The 25675-nt window shown below is 41.7% G+C and overlaps 1 protein-coding gene across 1 annotated transcript; it reads right to left on the bottom strand.

The window, feature by feature from the left end:
• Positions 1 to 25231, bottom strand: LOC117552914 (inactive serine/threonine-protein kinase TEX14-like). The gene is made up of 19 exons (XM_034226596.1): positions 25179 to 25231; positions 22562 to 22716; positions 21703 to 21817; positions 19540 to 19705; positions 16433 to 16628; positions 15045 to 15670; positions 14830 to 14908; positions 9518 to 9665; positions 9013 to 9091; positions 8699 to 8832; positions 7895 to 7984; positions 6459 to 6582; positions 5777 to 5955; positions 4515 to 4666; positions 3565 to 3755; positions 2694 to 2859; positions 1239 to 1942; positions 281 to 371; positions 1 to 192 (listed from the first exon to the last, which is right to left on the bottom strand). The coding sequence occupies exons 2-19, from the start codon at positions 22686 to 22688 to the stop codon at positions 107 to 109; spliced, it is 3453 nt and encodes a 1150-aa protein (XP_034082487.1). The 5' UTR covers positions 22689 to 22716; positions 25179 to 25231; the 3' UTR covers positions 1 to 106.
• Positions 25232 to 25675: the final 444 nt, after the last annotated feature.

Genomic DNA, 25675 nt, shown 5'->3' on the forward strand with positions numbered 1-25675 from the left:
ACATGCTGTACATTATATATTTCTGAAGTATCATATATTGTCCCTGTGGAGTAACGTATCTTTGCCATCAATGCACCTACAATATAAAGCTAGCATGTTAGTGTTCTTACATGTTAGTTTTGGGTGTACATTGAGCCAGTGTTCCACTGACATCTGGATCAGTGTCTATTTCCTCAAAGTTGTTTTCATCGTCTGAGGAGGAAAACAGAGAAACTTTGTTAAACATTTATGCCACTTTGCAAAAATCTTTCTCACATTTGTCACAATATCAATATCTTACGAGTGTTGTGAGTATCCTGCAGGCGACTCTCCCTTGGTGCAGGCTTGCACACTTCCACAGTAACATCTGCATCTTCTTCTGAACTGGATGTCTTGAGGGGACGAATCATGTTTGCATAAAAGACAATGAATTTGAGGTCACGGAATGCATTTCAGTCAAAGCCATGCAGATGTGGCTGAACAGCCTTCACTTGGACGCCAAGTGGCACAGGGAAGTCAGGGTGTCGCAGCATTGCCTCCACTCTCTGTCACGCTGGAGGGGCAGGGCCTATCTCCTGATGGGCGTGCCCATGGGCATGATACAGCCGGTGTCACGTGGGTCACAGGTGACTTTGTTGTTATTGGTACTCGAGCTGCGCATGCGCGCGATGGACATATCCAGTGCTTAAAGCACCGCCTCTGGCGGTCATCTGGGACTCATAGAACCGTAGTTACAGCCGTAACTATCGTTGTATACACTGGGTATACGCCAAGATGGGCATTCTCTTAATCCCAACATGTGCATCTTAACTATTCCATTTTGGTTTTATATTTATCGTTGCATGTTTTTGTATTTATGCCTCGTGGTTTTAATGGTGTGATTTGCCCATTACAAACCCCCTCTACTACATGAAGTACACCACTCCTCAAACAATTCTAAGTACTAACAAAGGTCTGAATTCTGGCATTGCTTTTTTAAGTCTGTTATCAATTGCTTTGCCTAAATCTACAATACTTTTACCTTGTCACACATTTTCAATTGCATGTGTTATCAGTTTTAACCTCTTATATCTAAAAAGGACAATTTTAATTTCTGTTGTAATTTATTGATATTAATAAATGTGTTTCCTGTGGTGCTCTGTTCTTTGACAGTGGAAATGAGTGTTGCTGATACAAATAAGAACCTCACAATATTGTGACATATACTCAACATAGAAAAATGTGTTCAAAAAAGTGTAAAAAACACAGTGTTGTTGTACCTGCTGCTTGTTCCCAGAAATGATATAGGGAAGGCTGCCGTCCACAGCTGACATGTAGTGGCTCTGCTCCTCTGTGCTGAGATCAGCAGCCACTGTCATGTAGTGGTCTGAGGACCCACCATCCTCTTCCTCATGCTCTTTAAGGGGGTAGTAACTGAGCCATAAAGCCAGCTCTTCCTGGCTCAGCAGTTCCCACTCTCTGGTCAGGAGCTGGGCCTCCAGGTTCCTCCCCCAATCCTCTCCTCCCTGAGGTATCACACTGTACCTCTTTGAAGGTGGTCCAACAGCCGAACGGACTCCTGAATAGTTGCTGGAGGAATCTGTTTGGATATCAGATGGAGCATCTCTGAGCAGTTGGTCCAGTGGGTCCTCCTCTATGTGTTGCTCCACTGTGTCCAGGCTCCTGCTGGCCTGCTGCAGCAGCTCCCAGCTCACTTTGAGGTTGACAGCCACGGTGCTGATCTGATGATCCGTTTCTCTTTCTGACAGCCGAAGGTCGTCCAGCTGCTCCACCATTTCCCCGTCTGTGTCTGTCTCCGCTTCAGGTTCTTCCTCAACAATAACTGGCTCTGGGTAAGGGTACACCTGATGGTGGACAGGTTCTCCCTCTGTACATCCATCCCTTTCTCTCTCCAGCTCTGGCTCTCTGAGCAGCTGCTGGCCCAGGAAAACCTGTCTCTGCACATATGTGGGTCTGTGGACAACTGAGAGGGTTTGAGGTCATCCTTTTGTGATTGATTATGTGCCTGAAGCATACACCGTTTATACAGTTCTAAACTATTGTTTTATATTTACACATGGATTGTGGATTAGGGCTGAACGATTAATCGATTTTAAATCAAAATCGCGATTCGAGATGATGCGATTATCAAATCGCAAAGCCTGCGATTTTTTATAACTTTTTTTTTTTTTACAATTTTATTTTATTCTTCTTCTTGTGTGTCAGTCATCACACCAATCAGAAGGGCTGTGCTCCACATGTACCAGCCATTGTTAATCAATCAGAAGTGGCCCATGATAGAAGGTGATAGACAGATTGATCCAATCACCTGCCAAGTGCTTTTGAAAGTGCCTGCCCTTTCCAAATGGCTTCCAATGGAGCTTTAGATGGTTTGGTGAAACAAAGCATCTGAGTCAGGTTAGCAATGCTCCATCACGTGTTTCTATGACAGGGTGAATCTTAAACTGAAGCTTGACTTTAAAGCAACCCAACGGAAGTTTCATGTAAGTTTAGTTCTTTCACTCGTAGCTCGGGCTGCGGGGGTGCTAGAGACAGGAGTACGTTGATACGACCTTCCTAGCCGGAGTTATGGCCGCATTTTACAATAAACTTCCGTTGGGTTGCTTAAAAATAAATATCGCAAATCGAATCGCAATATTTGTCAGAAAAATCGCAATTCGATTTTTTTTCCCAAAATCGTGCAGCCCTATTGTGGATCTTCTCACACTACTCACAGTGAGGCAAATCTTTCCCCATAACATGGGAAGCCTTTAAGTTTGTGTTGTGCTCAGTACCGCTCTCTTCTGGTTCCCCAACGATGGTATGCCAGTTCGGGGTCTTGACCTCAGGCTCCAGATCTTCTTCTGCGTCCGTGCTTAACTCTTCCTCCAGGGAAAACCTCTGCCGCAAACACACACAGAACAGTGTATTATGCAAGATGACAATGTATTTGTTCATGGTGCATGTATTATTTGCAACATTATAACTGAACATATTACAGGGATTGTGTTGACCGGGGGTGTTAAGTTGATCTTCCACACTTGTATGTCTGATTGTGTCTGTCTGTTATTCTTTACATTATAATAGTGGTGGTCGCACATGTCAGGGCATGTGCATGATATGTCTGTTTGAAATGGAATACCTGTATCTAACTGGGAATGTTGTTAATGGCATTGGAAGAACTACTCAAAGCTTTTAATCTAAAGTGAAACTATTAGGCTTACTATTAATACCGCACATTAAAAGTGCGGTATGGTCCTACATTCCTTTGATGTAAAAAACACCAGAAGTAAGTAACAGTTCGAGTTGAGCATCTTGCTCTAAGTTCTTTGGGTGAACTATCAGTTAAAATGGTAACATCATTCAATATTTAGGATTTCACCATTACAATAAATAAAGCTGTTAGGAGCCCTTTATGATGTTGCCTACCTTGCCTAACAGTTAAGTGAACCAGCCTGTTTTTCACAGGTGTTTCTGACCCTAGTGGAATTGGGTTTGTAATGCAGCTACGTATTGCAGTGTGGACAGGAGCCGTGTAAGAGCGGCTTTTGAGAAGTACAACAGACCAAGAGATGGACCCGTTCCGAATGGGCACTGCTCCAGTACCTGGATGTCCTGTTGCAGAGTGCAGCTCAGACTATGCAGGCTGCAGCTGCGGTCCTGTGGGGGGGGCTGCAGGCCTGTCCGCACCACATCATAGTACGGCTGTGGAAGCCTGCTATCTGCTGCCAGAACCCGTCCTGCATCTATCTCCTTCTTGATAGTGTCCAGGTCTGCTGTGCCCCATGGTTCACTGTCTGAAACAAAGCATAACACTTGGAGGCGTTTTCCTTTTCAGCAAACTGTCACATCATCTATATCTGAAAACTACAGGTGCTTCCCTGCTGTCCATTTAGTCCTCTTTATATCCAGATTCAAACGCTCAGATGTTATTAGGGACATTTCTTATTTGATAGAGAAAGGAAAAACAAGACATGGAGCTTACAAAGTTCAATTCCTTTTTCACGTTTTTGAGACCACAATAACAATCCTCTGAACCATAGAAAAAGCAACAACTTAGTGGTGAAGGAATGAGTTGTATAACCCGGAAATGAGTTAGCATTTGACTAATTCCAGTTCACAGGTTTTTGATTCGATGTCTGAAATCAAATCTGTGGTTAACACAAGCTTTAGAGATGTTTTGTTCTAAATCCGTCAGTAAATATCTCACTGTGAATGTCTAAAGCTTCTATGCATCGTAAAAACAGAGGTTAATAACTAATGTTTAAATGAGAGAACTAAATGTTATCACGCCAAACATTAGCCACCTTTAGCTTAGCGCAGGTGATGCGCAGCCATGCAACTGTGATGTTGTTACTTTACCACCCAACCTTAGCTTTTTACTTCTGGAGATTGCATTTAGGCTTTTAAAAACCTTTTTAAAGGGAGGTTTTTGGAGGGAGCCCTTGATGCTAAATTCCAGGTCAGCCTACAAAAATATGACACGACTGCACCGCTCGATTCCCTGACATACAATGTTTCGGTCTAAAATGGGGTGCGAAGGATGTGAGAGCTACTTGTGTAGAGTTCCTGGATTAGAGCACACAGACTGTAGATGTCCGCCTGCACTGTGCACGGTCGCTGCTTGATGACCTCTGGAGCCGCCCATCTGTAGAGACTGGGGGGCAGGACTATGTGCATGGGGGGTTTGACACATTTCCTTTGACTGCTGGAGAAATACACACACAATATAATTACTACCTCTTAATACTATTCTTTTAGGAAATATTCCTCAGGTTTGCTGTTATCTGTCTCATTGAAAATGCAATCCAATTTCATCTACCCAGTTATTAATATGTACAGATGTACTGTATATACAACAGTTTAAACATCACGATATGTCATACTTCTTGTACTTGGTTATACACTGAAAAACATGCAATGTGCATATGTGTATAAACTAGGGATGCACCGAATATTCGGCCACCGAAAATTATCGGCCGAAAATGGTTAAAAAGGCCCTTTCGGCTTTCGGCCTCTAATCATTAACCCATGTTTGTATCATGGAGTTAACTCCGTGTGTTGCTGCTAGCATACAGAACACCTGACGTGGAAACGTTACTCGTGGATGGTGCTACAGAGCTGCTAGAAAGACGGTCGAACCCGGTACATTCCTCCGTCTGCATGCGGTGCACTTTTGCTAAATGTTTAGACAAATTGCTCGTGCGCCCTTACATGCTAAACTCTTATTGCACTTATGGTAACAAGTATTCTCCACATCGAGACAGGTAAAGTTTAACCACACCTCGGAGCGCGTTCTCTCCGCCATCTCCGCAGTGTGCTCCGCTGCATGTAGCAGCTGCGTGTGTGTAAACTGCCCCGCCCCCTCGCACACAGACGGGGGAGAGAGATCTCGTCTGATCGAAAACACATCATAGACGCATTTGTTGTCTTTGCATATTAGAAACGAGTTGGCGACACTAAGACTGCGATATAATGTTTTTTAGCAATAATACATGACATATATAAATGTACTGTATGCATTCAAAAGTGCTGAATAAATGTTTTATGGACCCATAATAGTGATTATTATTTAAGTTAAGTTTTGCCATAATCATGTCTATTTCCATAATCAGGTAGCTGAACAACATTGGTAAAAATGTATACATTATATATATATATTTCTATTAATCATTTTCGGCCTTTCGGCATTCGGTTTTCGGCCAACTGTTCCTATTTTCGGTATCGGTTTCGGCCAAGAATTTCCCATTCGGTGCACCCCTAGTATAAACAAACAAAGTTTGATTGTTTACAACAAGCTATGCCTAGGTCTGCCTACCTGGGGACCATGAAGCCTAAACATGTTAGTTTGGCCACAGTGAGCTTTGTGAGGACCACAGAGTGTGAAGACAGGCTCCTCATCACCAGACCCGCCCTGTGCAGGAACTGCAGACCCTCGACCACCTGCAGCAGCACCGACAGCAGCCACCTCTCCTGCAGCACGGGAAACTCTGCACGCTGCGCACACACAAACACACACACATACACACTACTCTACTCATTGTTGCTACAGCTTGATTAAAGTTTGATTTAAGACATTAAGGACTTTTTAAATGCCATTTAGAATAATAACTTGACAAATAAAAAATGAAAATCCCTGCAGACAAGCATAAATGTTGTTGGTCCTGTTATCGTGGTATAGTGATCTGTTTGACTAAAGTATTTTGAAATTGCAATGTAAGAAAGGGTGTTAAAATCCTACTGCCTATGAAATGTATTTCAGACATCGTAAAACTAGCTAAGGCCTTATTTCTTTATTTTTAAATACAATGCTTTCAATAAAAAAAGGTGGAAAGGTTGAAATGTGGGGAAACAAGCAAAGGATTTTCCTATATATTTTAGTTTTGTTTGGCATCATCCCACCCAGTATGATAGTCCACACAAATACACAGCATCCAATCACAAATATAAAGAGCAAATCATACAAGTGGTCTTAAAGCGTGTCTGAGTGTCTTTGTTACCCTGTTGTGCAGCAGGTTGTGCAGAGAGCCAATTTCTACTGGTTCAAACACCAAACTGGTTCTCATGAGGTCATCAGACAGACTCACTGCCATCAGCTGCAGCAGCTGCGGGTGGAACAGCTGGCTGACACACACATAAATAAAATGTCAAGTTAGTCATGAATTGAATGTTATGGCGCGTTTCCACTGCAGCGGGTAGCTCGCTTTAAGCGTGCCGAGCCGTGCGGGGCCGTTTTGGTTGCGTTTCCACTTGGCCTAGTTTTGGCCCGGGGCTACTTTTTCACCTTTTTTCTGGCCCGACTAAATCGTGGTTCTAGGGCCAGGAACAACCAGGCTGAGTCGGGCTGAGTATGCTAAACTAGAGAGAGAATCGCTGGCAAGGCGGCTACAACTACAACAAGATGAACATATTTGACCGTGATTTAATTGTAATACACGTTTCAAAATGAGGCCGAAGTAACAACATACTGATACCGGTTAGTAAAAACCATGAATTAATGCTTTGACAAGTCTGCAGACAGATGGCAGGCGAAAAACCCTTTTAAAATGCGTGTTTTCTAAATGTAGCTTGGCTAAGCTAACGTTATATATGCTCAGACCGTCCACACTCACAACAACGGCCTATAAAGACATAAATAAACCAGCGACTGTATTCGCCATGACACAGGCAGTCTGTGGTTTGTACTTGTTTAACTTTTGTCAAGTTTCTGAACAGATATGAGGAGCTGTGAGCTCTGAGTGCTAAGAGCTAACGGCTGTGTTGTTTTTCTGGGGCTCTCATTGAAGATGACGTCACGGCTCCGCCTACACTGCGTTACTATAGTAACTGCCCCAGTTCCTAAACTGTAATGGAAGCGCAGCATTAAAGTGAGCCGGGCCTAATAAGGCCTAACCAAACCGAGCGAGGCCTGCAGTGGAAACGCGCCATTAGTTTGGGAGAGCTGATATTCTGCTAAATGTTTGCACAGTAAAGTCCAGCCCCCAGGAAGTGAATAAAGCAAATGTTCGTAGATACAAAACGTTGGTACTACAACTTCCATGTCAACCTGTGCCGTCATCTGGGCTAAAATAAAATGTTCCAGTGGACTAACATTAGGACGTCCGTTAATCATAGAATATCCTTTCGGTAGATTCACTTCTCAGTACAATCGCAGATGGATGCCGGGATGGTTAAGGATGGTTAAGGTTAGGCATCGGCCTCAAATAGTTAAGGTCAGGAAAGGCTGCCGGACAGCGAGCCTCACTATTTTACAAATCTAATGTCCAAGGTTTGCTTTTATAAATCAACTTCTTGCTGTGCTCCAGACTTTGGAAATCTGGTTATTAATTCATTAAAACTTCTGTGGCAGAGTGCACATTTTTGTTAATTTAGAAATGCCACGAACTAACAACCAAAAATTGATTTTCCCACATACAGTAATTCCTGTCTGTCTCACCTGCAGTATTCCTGTTCTATGAGCAGCAGGTCCAGATATGCTGTGCGACTGTCCCTTAGTGTTTTTACTGTCACCCTTGAGCCCCTCCAGCTGTAAATCAAACAAACAAGAGCTCACAATTTGGTCAGTACAGTAATAGCTTATGTTATATCATTATAATAATAATATCATGCTGCTTATCTTATGAGATTAAATAGATAATAAATGTAAATCTTAATCATATTTCCTACAGTGATGTAAATCAGTAAAGGGGTCTTAATGACTTGAGTTTGACTGATATATTCACTTGTTTTTTACATTCCATTCCAAGGTACAATATTTAATATTACACTTTGTCTTATCTCATTCGCGGCAGTGGTTGTCTCCCGTTCGGACTGAATACACAGCGTGGACTGGTACATGGTGCCAATTCACCTCCTGGGCCCTGCCGAGGTGCCTTGAGCAAGGCAGCGAACTACCAACTGCTCTGGGCAGTATATCAACTTGGTATGTGATGTGAGTGAAGTAATTGCCCCATTGGGGATCAATAAAGTATATCTTCTTCTTAATTTAATTTGACATGTACGTATTCCTGTATTCCACTATTGTTGCACTGTTACTTATTGCCAACAAGCTTTAACTGTTGTGCATATGACAATAAAACCTTTGAATCCTTTGAATATATCTTCCAATCGTTATTTGATGAAAGATCCTCTAGCCAGCAGGGGGTGCTGCATTTTAGTTTCTCTGCACCACGTGTGAATATTTGTCAACATACATGGAATTCTGATATTCTTCTAAGGATAGGCGCATTCATGTTCTTACTTGGTCATTGAGGCCAAAGAGCCACAGGTGAAGGTCAGCACAGGTTCATCATCAGCCGGGGTCAGATCACTATCTCTGATCAGAGGAATAGATGCTGGCACAGCTAATGCCTGGCACTGCTTGTTGACACAAACCTAGACACAAGGAATACTCCAGTTGTTTTATGGTATCCATGTCACAGCTGCTCCTCTAAACAGAGCCTGTCACAGCTGACATTGGGACAGAGGCAGGGCACAATCGTCAGCTAAAATGATTGTGACAGCCCTACTAGTGTTACTACCCAACATGTACTGTATACTGTATGAAGTGGTTACCTTTCCAAAGCCTAAACAGTAGGCTGACACACAGGAAGACCTGCTGTTTGTCCTCTTGTTTAACTGCATGTCACATCCACTAAAAGAAGAAAACATACACCAACATATCAGCTTTATACACTAAACAAAAAACAACAGAACTGCAAAGTTATTTATATGTTATAATGTTATTCTTTCATACAGTTTGCAAAAATAATTTAAGTAGACCAATTCATCCCAAAGTACACCATTTCTGAAGTGGAATACATAGACCTGTCTGATTAAGACAATTGTTGTACTACCTGTTCATTTTTTGAATTACAGATTTTGCTCTGCACTACAATGTATTTTTTAGGACCACTAAGAATTCCTTAGCCGAAAGGGGGGCTTCTATGATGTTTCTTCAATCTATTATCTGATTTTGTTTTGATACAAAAAACTCCTCAAAGAGAGTAAAAAACATTGAAAATGTAACAATATGATGTGGTACACATGTATGATCAACATGTTTTATTTTCTACTATACATTGTTTTTATGCGATCCAGGAGAGAGATACAGGGTGTAACATGATGGATGTGGATGATTTGGATGGGCTCCAGGAGAGCCTGGTCCGTTCTGGGCTCTGACTCAGCTGCTGCATGGAGGACATGCAACTCTCCAGGAAAGTCTGCATCTGAGCAGAAAAAAGCAGTTTTAGTTTCGTGCCTTAGAGCAGGGGTTCCCAAACCCCCGGGCCGTGAACCGGTACCGGGCCGCGGAGGTGTTACTGTCGGGCCGCGAAATAGCTGTGAGTTTATTGTAATATTTGCAGAATTATAAATATATACAAATATTTTATCATAATGTTTTTTAATGTTAATTTTCGCACCTATACCAGTCATATTATTTAATCCAGTAGTTTAGTTAAACTTTCACCAGAAAACCGTTGAAAATGTTTTTTATGATGTTCCGAGGGATTCGGCGGATCAGGGTCTCAGCCTCTTGTGCGCACGAGAAAGTTACCGGTGCGCCAAGTAGGAAGAGGAGCGCACAGGAGACAACCGTTTCATCGCAGACTGTTATGTTTATGTGGGGAAATGGCAGTGCATACATTATTTGAGATTATATTTCAAACTCGGACTTCATTTTAAGGACATGTCGGCCAGGGGTGTAGAGCTATTTGTTTAAGCACCGGAAAAACAGCAAAACAGGAGAGTCTGTAAACCAGTCTGCCTTGATCTAGAATTCATGTCCGGGACTCTCATAGTATCTTGCTGCCCACAGCTTGTATTATAGAAGGAAAATCTCCTTCCACTTCATGAAATGGCTGCAGCTCAGGAGGCAGCGGGACGTGTAACTCCGCCTCTGAGAAGTGCAGCACCAGCACGCCGAGAGCGGTGCCTTTTTTACGCACCGCCTTCACTGTGTTTACCTTCATCAGAAAAGCTTAAGAGTGACTGCAGGCTGCTACGTGTTAACCACACATACCTCTACACACACCTCTACACACATCGAACTGCCCGAGTATTCCCCCTATTACTCGTTTTATGAAGGAGTTGTCCGGTCACCAAGGCGCATGATGTGTGTGTGCACCGGAACGAACTACACTATCATAAACAAATGCCAGTGTCACACACACACACACACACACACACACACACACACACACACCTCACACACACACACACACACACACACACACACACACACACACAACACACACACACACACACACACACACATACACACACACACACACACCCTGGCAACCGGACATCTCCTTCGTTTTCCCAGCATTCACTGGATTATCCGTAAATCATACAAACCAAAACGTTGATTTATCTGTTTTCCCGTTTTGGTTTAAAAACTGAATAACGTCGTTTTTTTGGTTTCCGTTTTTCCGAAAAAACACTGGTTCTTTTTTTTTTTTAAACGTTGTTAATATGTTTTGGATGCATATTGTTCTACAGGGTATATGCAGGAATCCTAAAGTCACATTTAATACCTTTTAAGACATTTTTTAAGACCCTTTCCATACATTTTAAGACCTCATCGCCACTTCGAGTTCTAACCAGTCACACTTTACCTCACATTTACTATATACAGTGTTGAGATCTCCATATCAAGTGAATACTAAAAACGAAAGTTAATTATAATCAAATATGATCAATCATATTCTTGTATAAACCCATAATGAAAATGCTTCTTGATGGTTTTTGAATATGTATGTATGTTTACAATTTTATCTGTTGCTGTTTTGATAACTTTGCGTTTTGAAAAGAGGGTGTTGAGATCTCCATATCAGGTTGAATAATTAAAACGAAAGTTAGTTATAATTAGTGGTGCACGATAATTATCGGTCCGATATTAGGAATTATGACGTCATCCTGATAAACTCGATACAAGTATTAATAGCCCCGATAATATACAATATATTTTTTGGGTAAAAAAAAAGAAAAAATACTGCGGTGTGGGTGGATTGGGATGAGTGGCGCTTGTTTTTCACTCGGCTCCTCCCCGTTTTGCCAGTACTGTGGTATTAGTGGTTTAGGAAAGAGGGGAGTTTTTCACAAATCCAGCGCTCCCTAACTCATGCCTGGCTGTGACGTAAATGGTGTGCGGCCGTGAAGCCAGGACCAGTAAACAAACATGTCGTTGGTAGTATGGGACTATTTCAAAGTTTCAGAGTTAGATAGTTCGCTTTGCTATTTGTATTAACAAATGCAATGCAGAAGTTCCACGAGGAGGGAAAAAGGCAACGAGGTATAATACTTCAAACCTGATTAGTCACCTGAAACATCGCCATCGCTACGATGGTGTGTTAAAAGCGTACGAAGACGCCTGCGCTGCTAAACTAGCGGCGAATCCAAAAGCCAGCTGCAAAGGCACCGGGGCTTTTTCCTATTGACGAGGCTTTTGAAAAAGGCAAGAACTTTATTTGGGAAAATAAATATGGTCACTTTGAAGAGTCAAAACTGTTCTTGGCTTTGTTTTGTTCATAGTAGTAATGCTCATGTCATTTGCTCACTACTAGTCTTTTTTTTTACCACCAGGTGTGCAAAAACTACAGGTACATTTAATATATATATATATTATATTATTATCGGTATCGGTATCGGTCTTGAGAAGCAGGAAGTTATCGGTATCGGTTTCAAAAAACCAATATCGTGCATCCCTAGTTATAATCAAATATAATCAATTATATTCTTGTATAACCCACAATAAAAATGCTTTATATTTTAGGTTTTTCTATATTTACAGTATAAACAAAACACAAGTGGTTTGTTAAATTGAGTGTGAGGCCTAATGATTTATGGGTGTCACTGATAAGGGAGAAGGCAGTTTCTTCCCTCCCCTCTCACAGCAGTACACAGGGAGGGGGGCTCCTGACTTAAGGAGAAAAAACTAAGAGGCCCCAAAAAGGTGGTTATGTCATAGCCGAGAATAATATTTTGAAAGTCCTGCAGGGGTCATGTCCTTTTTACACAAACATGGGAAGGTGTGTCTTATGCCATAGCCAATAGAATATGTCTGGTCATGTCCAGTCCTGTACATCAGAGGCCATGCCCAGTTTCCACAAATATGGGTGTGGAGGAGGTGTCTCAGTTTTTTCTATCCTGTTTTCGAGCATAAAGACACTGGCGGATGGGGAGGAACTTTCTTTTGGGAGAGAGCGAGAGAGAGGGGGGGGGTTCCCCTGGTATACTCTCTCCCGGTAAGCTCTGTCCCTCAGAGCTGGGTTAATAGCTCTCGATAAGGTTCTCTCAAACTTGGTAAATATCTCTCGAATTTCTTTGTTGAAGGCTGAGTGAATTTCTTTGTGAAAGGAGTGGAATGAAAGAAACTAGTCCATGCATTTGTTACTTCAAGGCTGGATTATTGTAACTCCTTATTATCAGGGTGTACCAAGAAGTCAGTCAAGTCGCTTCAGCTGATTCAAAATGCTGCAGCTCGTGTACTAACCAGAGTTAGGAAAAGGGACCACATTACTCCTGTTCTGGCTGCCTTACACTGGCTCCCTATAGAACACAGGATATAATTTTAAATTCTTCTTCTCGCCTACAAAGCCCTTAATGGGCAGGCGCCATCTTACCTTAAAGAACTCATTATACCCTACTGTCCTACTAGGGCATTGCGTTCCAAGAATGCAGGGTTGTTGGTTGTTCCTAGAGTCTCTAAAAGTACAATGGGAACCAGAACCTTTTCTTATCAAGCTCCACATTTGTGGAATCAGCTTCCAGTTTGTGTTCGGGCGGCAAACACCCTATCCGTTTTTAAGAGTGCGCTTAAGACCTTCCTTTTTGATAAAGCTTATAGTTAGGGCTGATTAGATTCAGCCCCTAGTTTTGCTGATATAGGCTTAGTTTGAATGTGTGAATTAAAGTTTCATATTAGAACATGATCACAGCATGATTAGTATGATTATAATGTTGTAAAGAGAGAAGGTAAAAACCCTGTATACGTTTGGACCTAGTTTTCTTCAAATAAACTGATCCCACCTTTTGGATTGGGACAACTTAAAAGACATCTGCGCTCTCCTCTCCTGCTTCAAAGGTAAGATTGCACCCTGCCACTCACACTTACGGCCCGTCCACACTACAGCGTCGACAGCGTCGACAGCTTCTATCTGCCCATTCACTTTGAATGGGGTGACGTCACGTTGCCTCGCTTTTTCGCCGAACTGAATTGTGGGTAGCATAGCGGTCCGTCTCCAGCGTCAGAAGTTGAACAATGTTCAACTTCTGACGCCGGAGTAGCCAGCGCCAGCCAATCAAATCCCGTTTCGGAAAATCTGACAGCTCAAACCGTAGCCAATCAAACCGCGTCTAAGCTGGGAGAGATATCCTGCCGTTCATTTCTATATTTAAAAAAAATATGGAGGAGAAACTAATTATCGCCGTAGCAAATCACCCGGTTTGTATGACCAGACCCTCTTCACCTACCGGGATACAAACCGGAGGAACCAGGCATGGAGGGAGGTGGCAGAGACAGTGGGTGAAACTGGTAGGTTTTCGCCTGTTTGGGGAGTTTATATATATATTGCTCCCATAAATCCCCGGGGGTTTTTGCTTTGTATGTCGGGGGCGGGAGATTCATGTGATTGGTTGTTGGTCGCGTTGCTTGAATAAAATCCCCAAGCTTCAGACACGCCCAGCTCCAAGCTTTTTTGAAGCTGTAGTGTTGACGCTAGGGCTGCACGATTCTTGCTCAAATGTGAATCACGATTTTCCTCCATAAGAATTGAGATCACGATTCTCACACGATTCTCATCGTTTCAATGAAAATATTTATTGCACAAAAAAATGTAAACAGACAACATTTCAACACGAATTCCACCAGCCTGCTGTGTGGTCATTAAAGATTCTTATCTAATCTAATATAATTTGTCTCTCTCGTAACAAAAACATAACTTAACAAAAGGATTAACTTAAATACTGCAGTCAACTACTGAATATAAAAACGGAACAGAACATAAAGTTACAGCTTTAGAATAGATGTAAATAAAGCCTAGCTGCCTAGCTACTAGCACAGTCCATCTACTGCACTAAGATTCTTGGCTAAGAACACCAACATGTCGACATTCTGAGGTTTCAGGGAGGAACGCAGGCAAGTTACAATGTTCCCCCCTGTACTGAAAGCCCTTTCTGAAGGGCTACTGGTCGCAGTAATACATAAGTATTTCCTGGCAAGCATGGACAATCTTGGGTATTGTCCCTTGTTGTCATTCCACCACTTAAGGGGTCATCTTCGCTGTCGATATTTCTTGAGAGTAGATATGCGCCTAGTTCCATGTCGACAACTTGCTCGACTTCAGGTGCAGCTGCCTCGTTCCCCTTTGCTACTTTAAAAAAAGCTGCCTAAGGTCTTTCTCTTCTTCCCACCAGGGGGGGGCGTGGCACTGGAGGAAGCTGTGGTGGGAGTGAGGCTGAGACTCTCCTTGAAAAGGGAAAATAGAATTTAATAAAAAGGTTAACCTTAATATTCTACACTTGATAACTTAAGTAATATATCAGCAGTTAAATACTAAGGTTGATAAACTAAATAAATGTTCCCAATTAATATAAACAGTTACCATAGTAACGATGCTAGTCATCTCATCCTTCAGTCTGGTCTTGACAGTGGTTTTGTTGTCCTCGCTGACATAGTCCAGTTTGAACCTTGGATCCAGACTTGTAGCTATGTCGAGCAGCGCCTGTGTCTTTGGATCACTGTACTTCTCCTGAAGGTACTGCAGGATGGTTGTTTTAATCGAGCGAGCGAGTGCAGGGTCGTCTTCCTTCACTGCCATCAGTGATTCGAAGAGGTGGAGGACTGGCTTCACAGAGGAGACAGACACATATTGCTCCCCTGAGAGCGCATCTGTGAATTCTGCCAGTGGTGTTAGTGTCTTGTCAATCACCTCAAGAACCTGTATGTCTTGCCATGTCAGAATGTTACCTCTAGCGAACTTGTTCCGGTCAGTGTTCCGGGCGAGAACTCGTGTAATGGCCTCTTGTTGTTCAAGGACCCTGTTGACCATAGCTAGACGGGATCCCCATCTTGTTTGGCAATCCGTTTTGAGCTTGTGGTCAGGTAGATTGAGGTCCTTTTGTGCTTGTGCAAGCTCTCTCTTCCGCTTCCAGCTGTGGCTGAAGCAGCTCACTATCTTTTTGCAGACCCCCATAGCACGGCTGATTCGTTCATCTTTCATTGAATTCTCTAGAGAGAGAGAAACAATGTTCAACTTTGCTGTAAAAACATGACAAAAAAATAATGGTTTAAAATGGTAAAAAAAATATATATATACATATAACAGTAATTCATTAAGGCATAGCTAAAATGTAATGCACACTAAAATCCTCACTATAGGGCATAGCAGTGGCAGCCATGTTCTGGTTCCATCATTCCAGACCCCATTAATTTTTCCCATAGAGATTTCCTAAAATATTTATATCAAATAATTTAAGGCTAGAATCAAGCCATCCAGGATACTGGTGAATCATGACCATAACACATTTGATTCTATGAAAAATGAATGAATATTTAATTATATGATATTCTACATTTAATAAATACCCTTTGTTTTGCGGTTTTAACTTCTTTTTTTCCACAAAATCAAACATGTTATGGTCATGAATCACCAGTATCCTGGATGGCTTGATTCTAGGCTTAAAATAATTTATATAAATATTTTTGGAAATCTCTAAAGGAAAAATGTATGGGGTCTGGAAAGATGGAATAAAAAAATGGCCTATTCATTTAAGCCTGAGTATAAATATATACCCAAATGGCGGGGGGTACTATAATATTTAGACTATACATTACAATTTTAAAATGGTGGTAATTAGTTAAATGAAATAAGATTTATTTTTTTAAATACATAAACATGTTCAGTACAATATTGACAGTTAATTTAACTCTACACTCTCAGACTTAAATGAACAGAGGACTTTACTGTGGGATGGATTGTACTCAGCTCACCTATAGCCAGATGTAGCCTGTGGCCAAAACACTGGAGCCTTGTCCAGTTGTTTATGTCGGATGCTTTTATGATGTTTGATCCACTATCTGTAGTGATGCACACCATCCTTTTCGGATCCAAGCTCCAGGACTGGAGACTTTCCATTAGTCCCACTGCAATTTCGTCGCCCGTGTGGTCCACGGGGAAGAAAGCTGTCTGTAGGCACCGACTTTTCATTGTGAAATCACTGGTGATGAAATGCACCGTCAGGCTCATATATGGTTCCATGGTACGACTGGACCACAGGTCAGTTGTTGTCGCAAAGTGCTGGACATCTTTCAGTTCTGTCTCGACTGTGGTTCGAGTCTTGTAGTACATGGCAGGCAATGCAGTACGTGAAAAGTAGTTGCGGGAAGGCACTGAGTACCGCTTATCCAGCGTCTTCATCAAGTTCTTGAACCCTTCATTTTGAACTGTATTTATTGATGCCATATCCTTAGCCAAGTAAAAGGTGATGGCTTTCGTTATCTCTTTGTGCCTTCGTGAGCTGTGTGCATATGGTGTTCCGCTGAATAACGTTTGGCTTATGGATGTTTGCGTCGTTGTCTGCGGGTTTGATATTTGTTTCGGGTTGTCCTTCTTTGCTAAAGTATACTGTATTTTATGGTGACGTTTTAGGTGATTTAATAGGTTTGTGGTGTTACCTGACGTCGTTGCGACGATGCGAGAACAATGCTTACAGTGGACGACTTTTTGTAAGTCATCATCAGGATCAAATCCAAAAAAGTTCCACACGCTGGATGAATGTGGTCCTTTTTTCGGCACAAGCACAACTTTCCTCTCGCCAGAGTCGCCACCGGGATTTTCATCGGTGTCATTGTCCTCGACCTGCTCCTCGTAACTAATTTCTGTGTCACTCATTTCTGTTTTTGTTGTAATCAGTGCTAAATTGCTAAAACTTCTGTAAACATACTGCCGGCTCCTGCCCTCACGTGTTGCAGTCAGTGAGTGTTGCCAGGTATACTCATTATAAGCCACATTGGGATAATCTTTCTGTAAAGTTGCTTGGTAGTAAGTATTAAGTAATAATGGTTGTTGCGGTTTTGAGATTGTAGATTATTATTTTCAAATAGCCGACCCAACATATATAGGTTTAAAGTCATGTTCTTTTGCGCTTGTTTTCATAGACCTGGTTGCTTATTCCTTCCGCAAAAACTGGCAACCCTAGTGGCTGCAGCGTTAACACTGCATGAGAGGAGGAGAGACAGACAGAACACTACCATTTGCATGCGATCATGGTACTTTAATGTTAAATGTATAGAGTATATTTGCTTTACATCGTTTAAGTATGATTGACATTGCAAGTTGGTATTATTCAGAAGCAAAATAATTAAAATAAAAAAATAAAAAAATCTGCATGACGTCATAGGATCGCCGTAATTTAGAAATGAGATCGCATAGGTGTCTGAATCGAGATCACGATCTTTTTTCGGTTAATCGTGCAGCCCTAGTGGACGCTCCGTTAGGTAGGGCCACACCTCATATACTGATATCAAAATCCTTCGGGATCGCTTAAACAGATTTAAGAGAGTTGTCTGAATTGAAACAGCAGTTAATTGAACCTGGTTCTCCAGGAGTTAAGAGGTGAGATCTTGCTGACGTTGGTGGATCTGAGCCAACCAGTAAACTTACATAGACTCAATAACTTCGGTTAGGTCAATTAGTAGGTCTGAGTCATTTCCCGGAATAAATTATCAGCCCTCACCGACTCTTACAACAGTATGGATTGTAAGATAGCACAACAAAACAGCTTGTGATAACTCCTTATCATAATTCAGATAGAACAAAGCACAAGAGAATGAATTGTGTGACTAACCCAATGCAAGGTTTATTAGAAAAAGAAACCATTAGAAAGTATTTGATTTAGGCATTGTTCCCAAGAGATAAAACAAAAAACGATATATATGTTAACACTTTTCTCGAGGGTCGATATGTGTTGACTTTACTTTTAAATAGCAGATCACTGTGACCGGATATAGTTCGGCTTAGTGACCGTGTGTCTCTTCCTTGGAGGAGCAGCATCGGCCGAACTCCGCTGCTCCTGCGTGCAGAGAGTCTGCAGCGGTGTGTGTCAGCGACTTGCAGTCAGGGGAGGCACAGATTGGCTATCGGCTAACACTCTTCCCCCCCCCAAGCGGAGCAAGGCAACGAAACTTAAAATAAAAAGCAGAATTTTACGGCGCGCTATGGGGCCGCGCGCTATGGGGCCGCCTTGATGGGGCTTCCCGACATGTCGTTGCAGTAAATTAAAGGGTGTTTCATGTTGTCGTTGCTGTGGACCTTCTTAATACCTTGGAAAATGCCGTTTAAACTTTTTAAGACCCCGCGGACACCCTGTTCTAGTATTTGTTCAGGCTGTTACATACAATTAGTCTCTGTTGCTACCTGCTGGTGAGTAAATATTAAAATCAGTTAAAATTGACAACCGGTCCGCGATTTTTTATGTGTCTGCCGGTCCTTGGCACAATAAAGGTTGGGAACCCCTGCCTTAGAAAAACACAGATTCCAATTTGATAGGATACTGAGCAGTCCATTGATGCATACTGTACTAGAGCCCTTTTCAGTCAGGGGTGTGCCCGATAAAGGCCTGAGTTTAATTAGGGCCTGTATCCACAGATGCCTTTTCTGAGTGCAAGCGTTCTTTTGAAATTGTTTCTGATGAGGGTGCAACCACCTTGAGGACAAAGTGCTGCACCCAGCGTCTTTTTCTGAGCGCTTCAACGTTTTCGTGGGGCCGCACTTTATGCTTCAAGAAAAACACTGATGATGTTAAGCTAATTTCCTCGAGTAGCTGGGCCGAGCTGACCCTGAATGTTGCTGCTGGTGAGTTTTGCTTTCATCTACGTGAGCGTATCATCCTCCTCACTCTACAGTTGTCAGACTGACCAGTGAAGCTTATTCATACAAAGTGTGAGAGGAAGCATGTTCTGGTTGATGAAGAGGACGTCGTTACACATTGACCCACGGCTACTCTCTATATCTCTCTCTTTCCCTAACAGAACTACAATGCTAAATCACTGCAAAAACACAACAAGCAAAATGATACTGTTTCCACTCAGCAGCTTACCTTAGCTCTGACTTCTGGCTTCACAGACCTCAGCCAGTCAAAGGGTGTCCTGCCTTCTCTATCATGGAGTCTGGTATCTCCTCCTGCATCCAGCAGGCCACTCACCACTAAAGAGTTACCGGAAACAACGCCTGCATGGACTGGGGTGCTCCAGTCCTCACAGCGACTGCAAGAAAGTTGATTGTATTTATATCCATCTTTGTGTTGTGAAACAGTGAATACAAACAGCAGGGGGTGACAAAGTCACTGTTTTTCAGGTCACGAGTTCAACTCAAGTCTTGCTTAGAAAGTCATCGGTCAATTAAAGACCAACAAATCTCAAGCCAAGTCCTAGACTTTGTCACAATATGTGCCTTTCACCAAATATGATGTCAATAAATAAAATGTAAACACAATTGATACATTTCCAGCAAAATGACATTTTGAATTTTAACTTTCTACTTTTTTTGTTTTGTTTAAACAGTTAAAATAATTGTATTCTTGGGACTAGGGTTAAGGTACGATAATGCTTAATCGTTACAAAAACATTGCATCTACTCAGGATATTAGAGTGATGTTACAACGAGAGGCTTAGGAATGGTCTTTGGCCGAGTATGGACAATGGTTTACAGAGACAACATGGACGAGACAGCAAAGAAAAAAATGCAGGCCTTTTAACAACTAAGTATGGCATTAACATCCACAGCTCCAGCTGATATAATGTGCTGTCCAAGAAGTTAGTCATTTAAACCAGCAAAAAAAAATTAGGAGTCTACACTAGGGGTGCAACAACTAATCGACTTAATCGATTACCAAATTAGTTGGTAACTCATTCAGTCGTCGATTCGTTGGTGACGTCATCACATGTGTTCTACACCCCGTTAAGCTCCAACGTTATCGCTCTTTTTTATCGGTACAGGAGACATTTAAAACATGTCATATGTATTATTGCTACATAAACATTATATCGCAGTCTTAGTGTCGCCAACTCCGTTTCTAATATGCAATATGACTACAAAATGCGTCTATAATGTATTTTCGATCTTCCCAATTCAGACGAGAGATCTCTCCCCCGCATGCTTGCGAGGGGGCGGGGCAGTTTACACACACACGCAGCTGCTACATGCAGCAACACACACACACACGGAGGAGATGGCGGAGAGAACGCGCTCCGAGGTGTGGTTAAACTTTACCCGTCTCGATGTGGACAATGCTCGTTACCAAAAGTGCTATAAGAGTTTAGCATGTAAGGGCGGTAACACGAGCAATTTGTCTAAACATTTATCAAAAGTGCTCCACATTCAGACGGAGGAATGTACCGGGTTCGACCGTCTTTCTAGCAGCTCTGTAGCCCCATCCACGAGTAACGTTTCCACGTCAGGTGTTATGTATGCTAGCAGCAATACACAGAGTTAACTCAGTTATACAAACATGGGTTAATGATTAGAGGAAACAGAGTTATTTATTTTGTTAAAGTTTCAGCTATTCTGTTTACAGTCTGTCATCACATTATTTAATATGATTTGTTAAAACATTGTTGTTTCTTTTGATGTGAAATATTATGCATTTAATTTAAATAAAAAGCAATGTTAGTTTTGTTCACAATTTGTTTAGTTAGTTTACCTTATTTCTTGTCAAAAGAACCGTTAATACTATCGTTAAAAGGACCGGATCGATAAGCAGTATCGATATAAGTAGTGGTACAGTTAAAACCTTAACGATCCGAATAATCGATTAATCGTTTCATTAATCGATAGATTAATCGATTATCAAATTAGTCATTTGTTGCAGCCCTAGTCTACACGCTGAAATGTTTCAATATTTGAATGTGATACTGAGCTGATTCAGAATATATCTATTTTCAGGAATATAATAGTTATTATTCTGCAATTTTTTATGACCTACTTTGTTGAATTTGGGATTAAGGAGAAATGTAGTCATTACACGTTATACAAACTTAAATCCAAATGAACAACAAGTCGAAATTGCAGGCCTAGTCGAGTCTTAAGTAATCTGATTAATGATCGAGTCCAAGTCATGTGACCATAGGCGACATCTCTTGACTATTTTGACTACAACTCAACGTTGCTTTTAAAACAAAACCATTCCCTCATGATGACTTTAGAAGCAATCCTAATCAGAATGAATATGGTTTCTTAGAATTGGGGCCAGGCGCACACTCACTGGTTGGGGTCAGCTCCGTAATGCAGAAGCAGCTCCGTCACCTTCACTTGGCCTGACAGAGCAGCACAGAAGAGTACCGTCTGACCCAGATGATTCACACAGTCCACATCAACACCTGGTACACATAAAACATTGTATAGGGTAGGCCTGTGGTGCAGTGGGTTGTGAGTTGGTATTCGGATCAGGAGGTCACAGGTTCAAACCCCACTGCAGTCAGCATGTCGTTGTGTCCCTGAGACACTTCACCCCAAATTGCTCCTGTGGGGATTGCCCACAGTATTGAGTATGTTAGTCGCTTTGGATAAAAGCGTCTAACAAGTGACATGTAATGTAATGTAAAAAAACGATAAGACCAGGTTTTTGTTTTAGGTCTGCATTGTCAAGTGTAAGTATTCCTGTATTGAAAGCTCTGGGGTCGAAGTGTAATGTACTAGAGCAGTGCTTCTCAAAGTGTGGTCCGCGGACCACTGGTGGTCCGTGAGTGCCCCCTAGTGGTCCGTGAGTATATTGGTACAATTTCACATTTGAAATAAATAAATAAATTTAAGTTTTCCGCACTCTCGCGGGAATATCTCCGCAATGGAGCGAGCTTAAGTTTCACTTTCGATTGCATGATATAGCCCAGATAAACACCTTCATCACACATGTTGCCACTTGTTTGTACCATTTTCAGGCGATTTGTAAAAAACGATGTGTTTTTGGATATTTGTGGAATTAGGTGGTCCGCGAGTGTTTTTTTATTGGTTAAGTGGTCCTTGGTATGAAAAAGTTTGAGAAACACTGTACTAGAGAGTAAAGAATTTGTCTATCTTCATGATGGCAAACCAGGGGGGTATCATTACAAAGCAAAGTTACATACCCTCATTCAGCAATTTCTCCAACTTGGTCAGATTTCTCTCCAAAGTGTATTTGTGCAGTCGAGCGTGTGCACGTCCAGTGGTAACAACCCCCACATGAACAGGACAGGGGAACGGCAGCGCAGTCATCCTGTCTCATCCGCTTCACCCAGAACACCTGAACTACAGTATGGAAGATCATTACAGTTGGAACACATATATTTTCATATGTCCTACGGAAAGTTACTGTACTTAAGTAAATGTTGAGGTACTTGATATTAACTTGAGTATGTCCTATTATAATTTAATGTTGTATCCAGTGTTGGGTGTAACGCGTTACAGTAACGTAACTACTTTTGCCGGGTAAAAAGTAGTGTAACGCACTACTACGGAAATTTGGTAACGTAGTTTCTTCTTCAATTCGCCGCAACGTTACTTTTCCCAAGGACGAGTGACAGTGACACTGCCTACTCAGCTGTGTGCTTACTGTAAACCGTGATCGTTTTTCGTCGAGGAGAGAAGCTTAACAAGGAGACTAAATGGAGTCTCTGAGAAGGTTCAAATTGTACTTTAATTAAAAATATGGCGCGGTAATGTTACAAACAGGATATTGTTCAGTCAGGAGAGAAAGGCTGCAGCTTCCTCTCCTCTCCCAGGTGCTGGCCGTGCCGAAGAGAGACCACAAGCCTTCGTCTTTCCCGCTTGCTGGCTGTTCGCTCCTCCTCTCTGTGAGCTGTAGTGACGTAAGGGACTTCCCCCCTCGTTCGTGTCCGATATCGCGTTAAACAGAGGATTTCGACATTTTACATTCATTGCTTACTTCCACGTGCCTTTTCTCCTCCTTATCTCTTTCATAACTTTATATGTAATACATGTTAACGGCGTCAATAGCCACTTTAATGATACTAATGGACGGTAGTCCCGGATGTCGTCATGAAGGATTTTCAGAATAAAAGCTTGGTATTGAGAACTTCCGGTTTTTTCCAGAATAAAATAGCATTTAAACTGACGGTATGTTTAAGGTACATTATGCCATAAAACATTGATTTTAATTTCTAACATTACGCATTAGGCACGAGCTCTCATTCCACACTGTACGTGATAGAGGCTGGCCGCTGGTGGTGGCATGAAGACTGAAGAGCAGTGATGGCAAGCGAGAAGCAGGCGCAGCCAACGCTAACATTCGAGGGATGGAGGTATTCCCATTACTTCGAACTTGTTGAAACTAAGGGGAAAAATGTGAGTGTAAGGTGTACGTTGTGCCCTGGCCAGAAACTTGTGTCCACTGCCGTTAACTCAACTGCCAACCTCACCAAGCATTTGAAAGGAAAACATGCTAGCAGGAAGCTAGTAGCTCAAGATCCCCGGGGAAATGATGATATTTCGAGTCCAAGCCTATTTAGTAGCCTATTGATATGATTTGCACTAGCTTTGCACCTATTTTGGGGCTAGCCTGTAACCCTTAATGATTATGATTTTATATTGATATTGTTTGATATTATTGTTTAGTGGTGGTGTTGACGCCTATAGCCCAATGCTCTGTGGCATTTTTTTTATAATAAAGAGCACAAAAGAAATATCTGTTATGTCCTCCATAGTAGAACTTTATGTAAGCCTACACATTTAGGAACAGAGATGGGGTTCTGCCCAAAGTCGAGCAACATAAAAGTTACTTTCCTCGGAGGGTAACTAAGTAAAGTAAGGGATTAGTTTTTTAAAGAAGTAACGAGTAACGAACAAACACTACTTTTTAAAAGTAACTTCCCCAACACTGGTTGTATCCAACTCTACTATATATCAGAGAGAAATACCTCTTAGTACATGAGCTAAACTTAGGCTACTTGTTATGCAATATATCAGTGTTGTGCGGATTAACTTAACCTTAGCCAGCTAATTAATCAGTAATAATAGTCCTTTTATAAAATATAATATTAAATAACACAAGGATTATCGGAACATTAATGTTTAGTATAACGTTATACATTCCCCAACACATAAGCGACTTTGCCTTAACTCAGGGTTCTACTCAAATTTAATTTAATTTTAAAAATCAGGATTTTGCCAACATTTGAGTATTGGCGGTAAAGTATAAACTCAAAGACAACCACAGAGTCCATCAGGTTATGGGAGTGGCTATATACAGGACGGTCCTGTATATAAGGTCTCTGAAATGGCTATATACAGGACCGTCCTGTATATAAGGTCTCTGAAATGGCTATATACAGGACGGTCCTGTATATAAGGTCTCTGAAATGGCTATATACAGGACGGTCCTGTATATAAGGTCTCTGAAATGGCTATATACAGGACGGTCCTGTATATAGCCATTTCGGAGCTTGTATACAGGACGGTCCTGTATATAGCCATTTCAGAGAGCTGTGTACAGGACGGTCCTGTATATAGCCATTTGGCGTTGTGTACAGGACCGTCCTGTATATAGCCTCGGCCTCAGGTTATAGAAGTGTTGAATGTAACAAATAATCAAAAAGTTAGCAAAACTGCTAATAGAGGCTAGCTAACTTTTTTTACGTACAGTTTCTGGGGGAAAAACGAATTCACAATACCTTTAACCCATGCTCAAAAGGTATTATTTACCAAGAGCTTCATAAGCAATATTGAGTAGTAAAAAGTAACACTTACACAGCGCTAACAGTTGTGTTTAGCTAGTAGTCTGGTACCTCCCTGCTGATTGCTCTCTTCTCTCCCGCCTTTCGGCTACTCAATGCCGGTGTTGTGCCGTAGTTTGAAGCCTTGCCGTAGATTGAAGCCCTGTTCGCGGGGACGCGCAAACGTGACGTCATCGCCTGTATTGAGCGTTCGTCGACTCTAGTTTAATAAGCTTTTCTCTCTCTTTTGAATGATATATTTCCCATCAGATTAAACAGCAAACGGCTGAATAAATAATGTGCATACAATTGCGAGGAGGCTCGTTTTAAGGACACTTTTCAGATAGTCACAATCTTCGTATTGGAACAAACTTCCGTTTTTGAGTGCAGTCCCACTCTGCTATGTTCCTCCTTCCTACAGAACAGACAATGATAGGATAATATGTCATTACTCATTTGTCAGTATAGTCATATTTCTTAAAACCTTCTCTGTTGTTTAAGTGTCTGATAACCACGAATAGTAAGCAATTA

The sequence above is a fragment of the Gymnodraco acuticeps genome, unplaced genomic scaffold (genome assembly GCF_902827175.1).
Source record: "Gymnodraco acuticeps unplaced genomic scaffold, fGymAcu1.1, whole genome shotgun sequence".
Classification (NCBI taxonomy): domain Eukaryota; kingdom Metazoa; phylum Chordata; class Actinopteri; order Perciformes; family Bathydraconidae; genus Gymnodraco; species Gymnodraco acuticeps.

Coding starts and splice junctions, on each gene's coding strand:
- LOC117552914 (XM_034226596.1), bottom strand. CDS start 22,688: ATGACTGCGCTGCCGTTCCCCTGTCCTGTTCATGTGGGGGTTGTTACC. Junction 8,833..9,012: donor ACTGTTTAGGCTTTGGAAAG/GTAACCACTTCA, acceptor CCTTGTGTCTAG/GTTTGTGTCAACAAGCAGTG. Junction 3,756..4,514: donor AATCCAGGAACTCTACACAA/GTAGCTCTCACA, acceptor GCTTTGTTTCAG/ACAGTGAACCATGGGGCACA.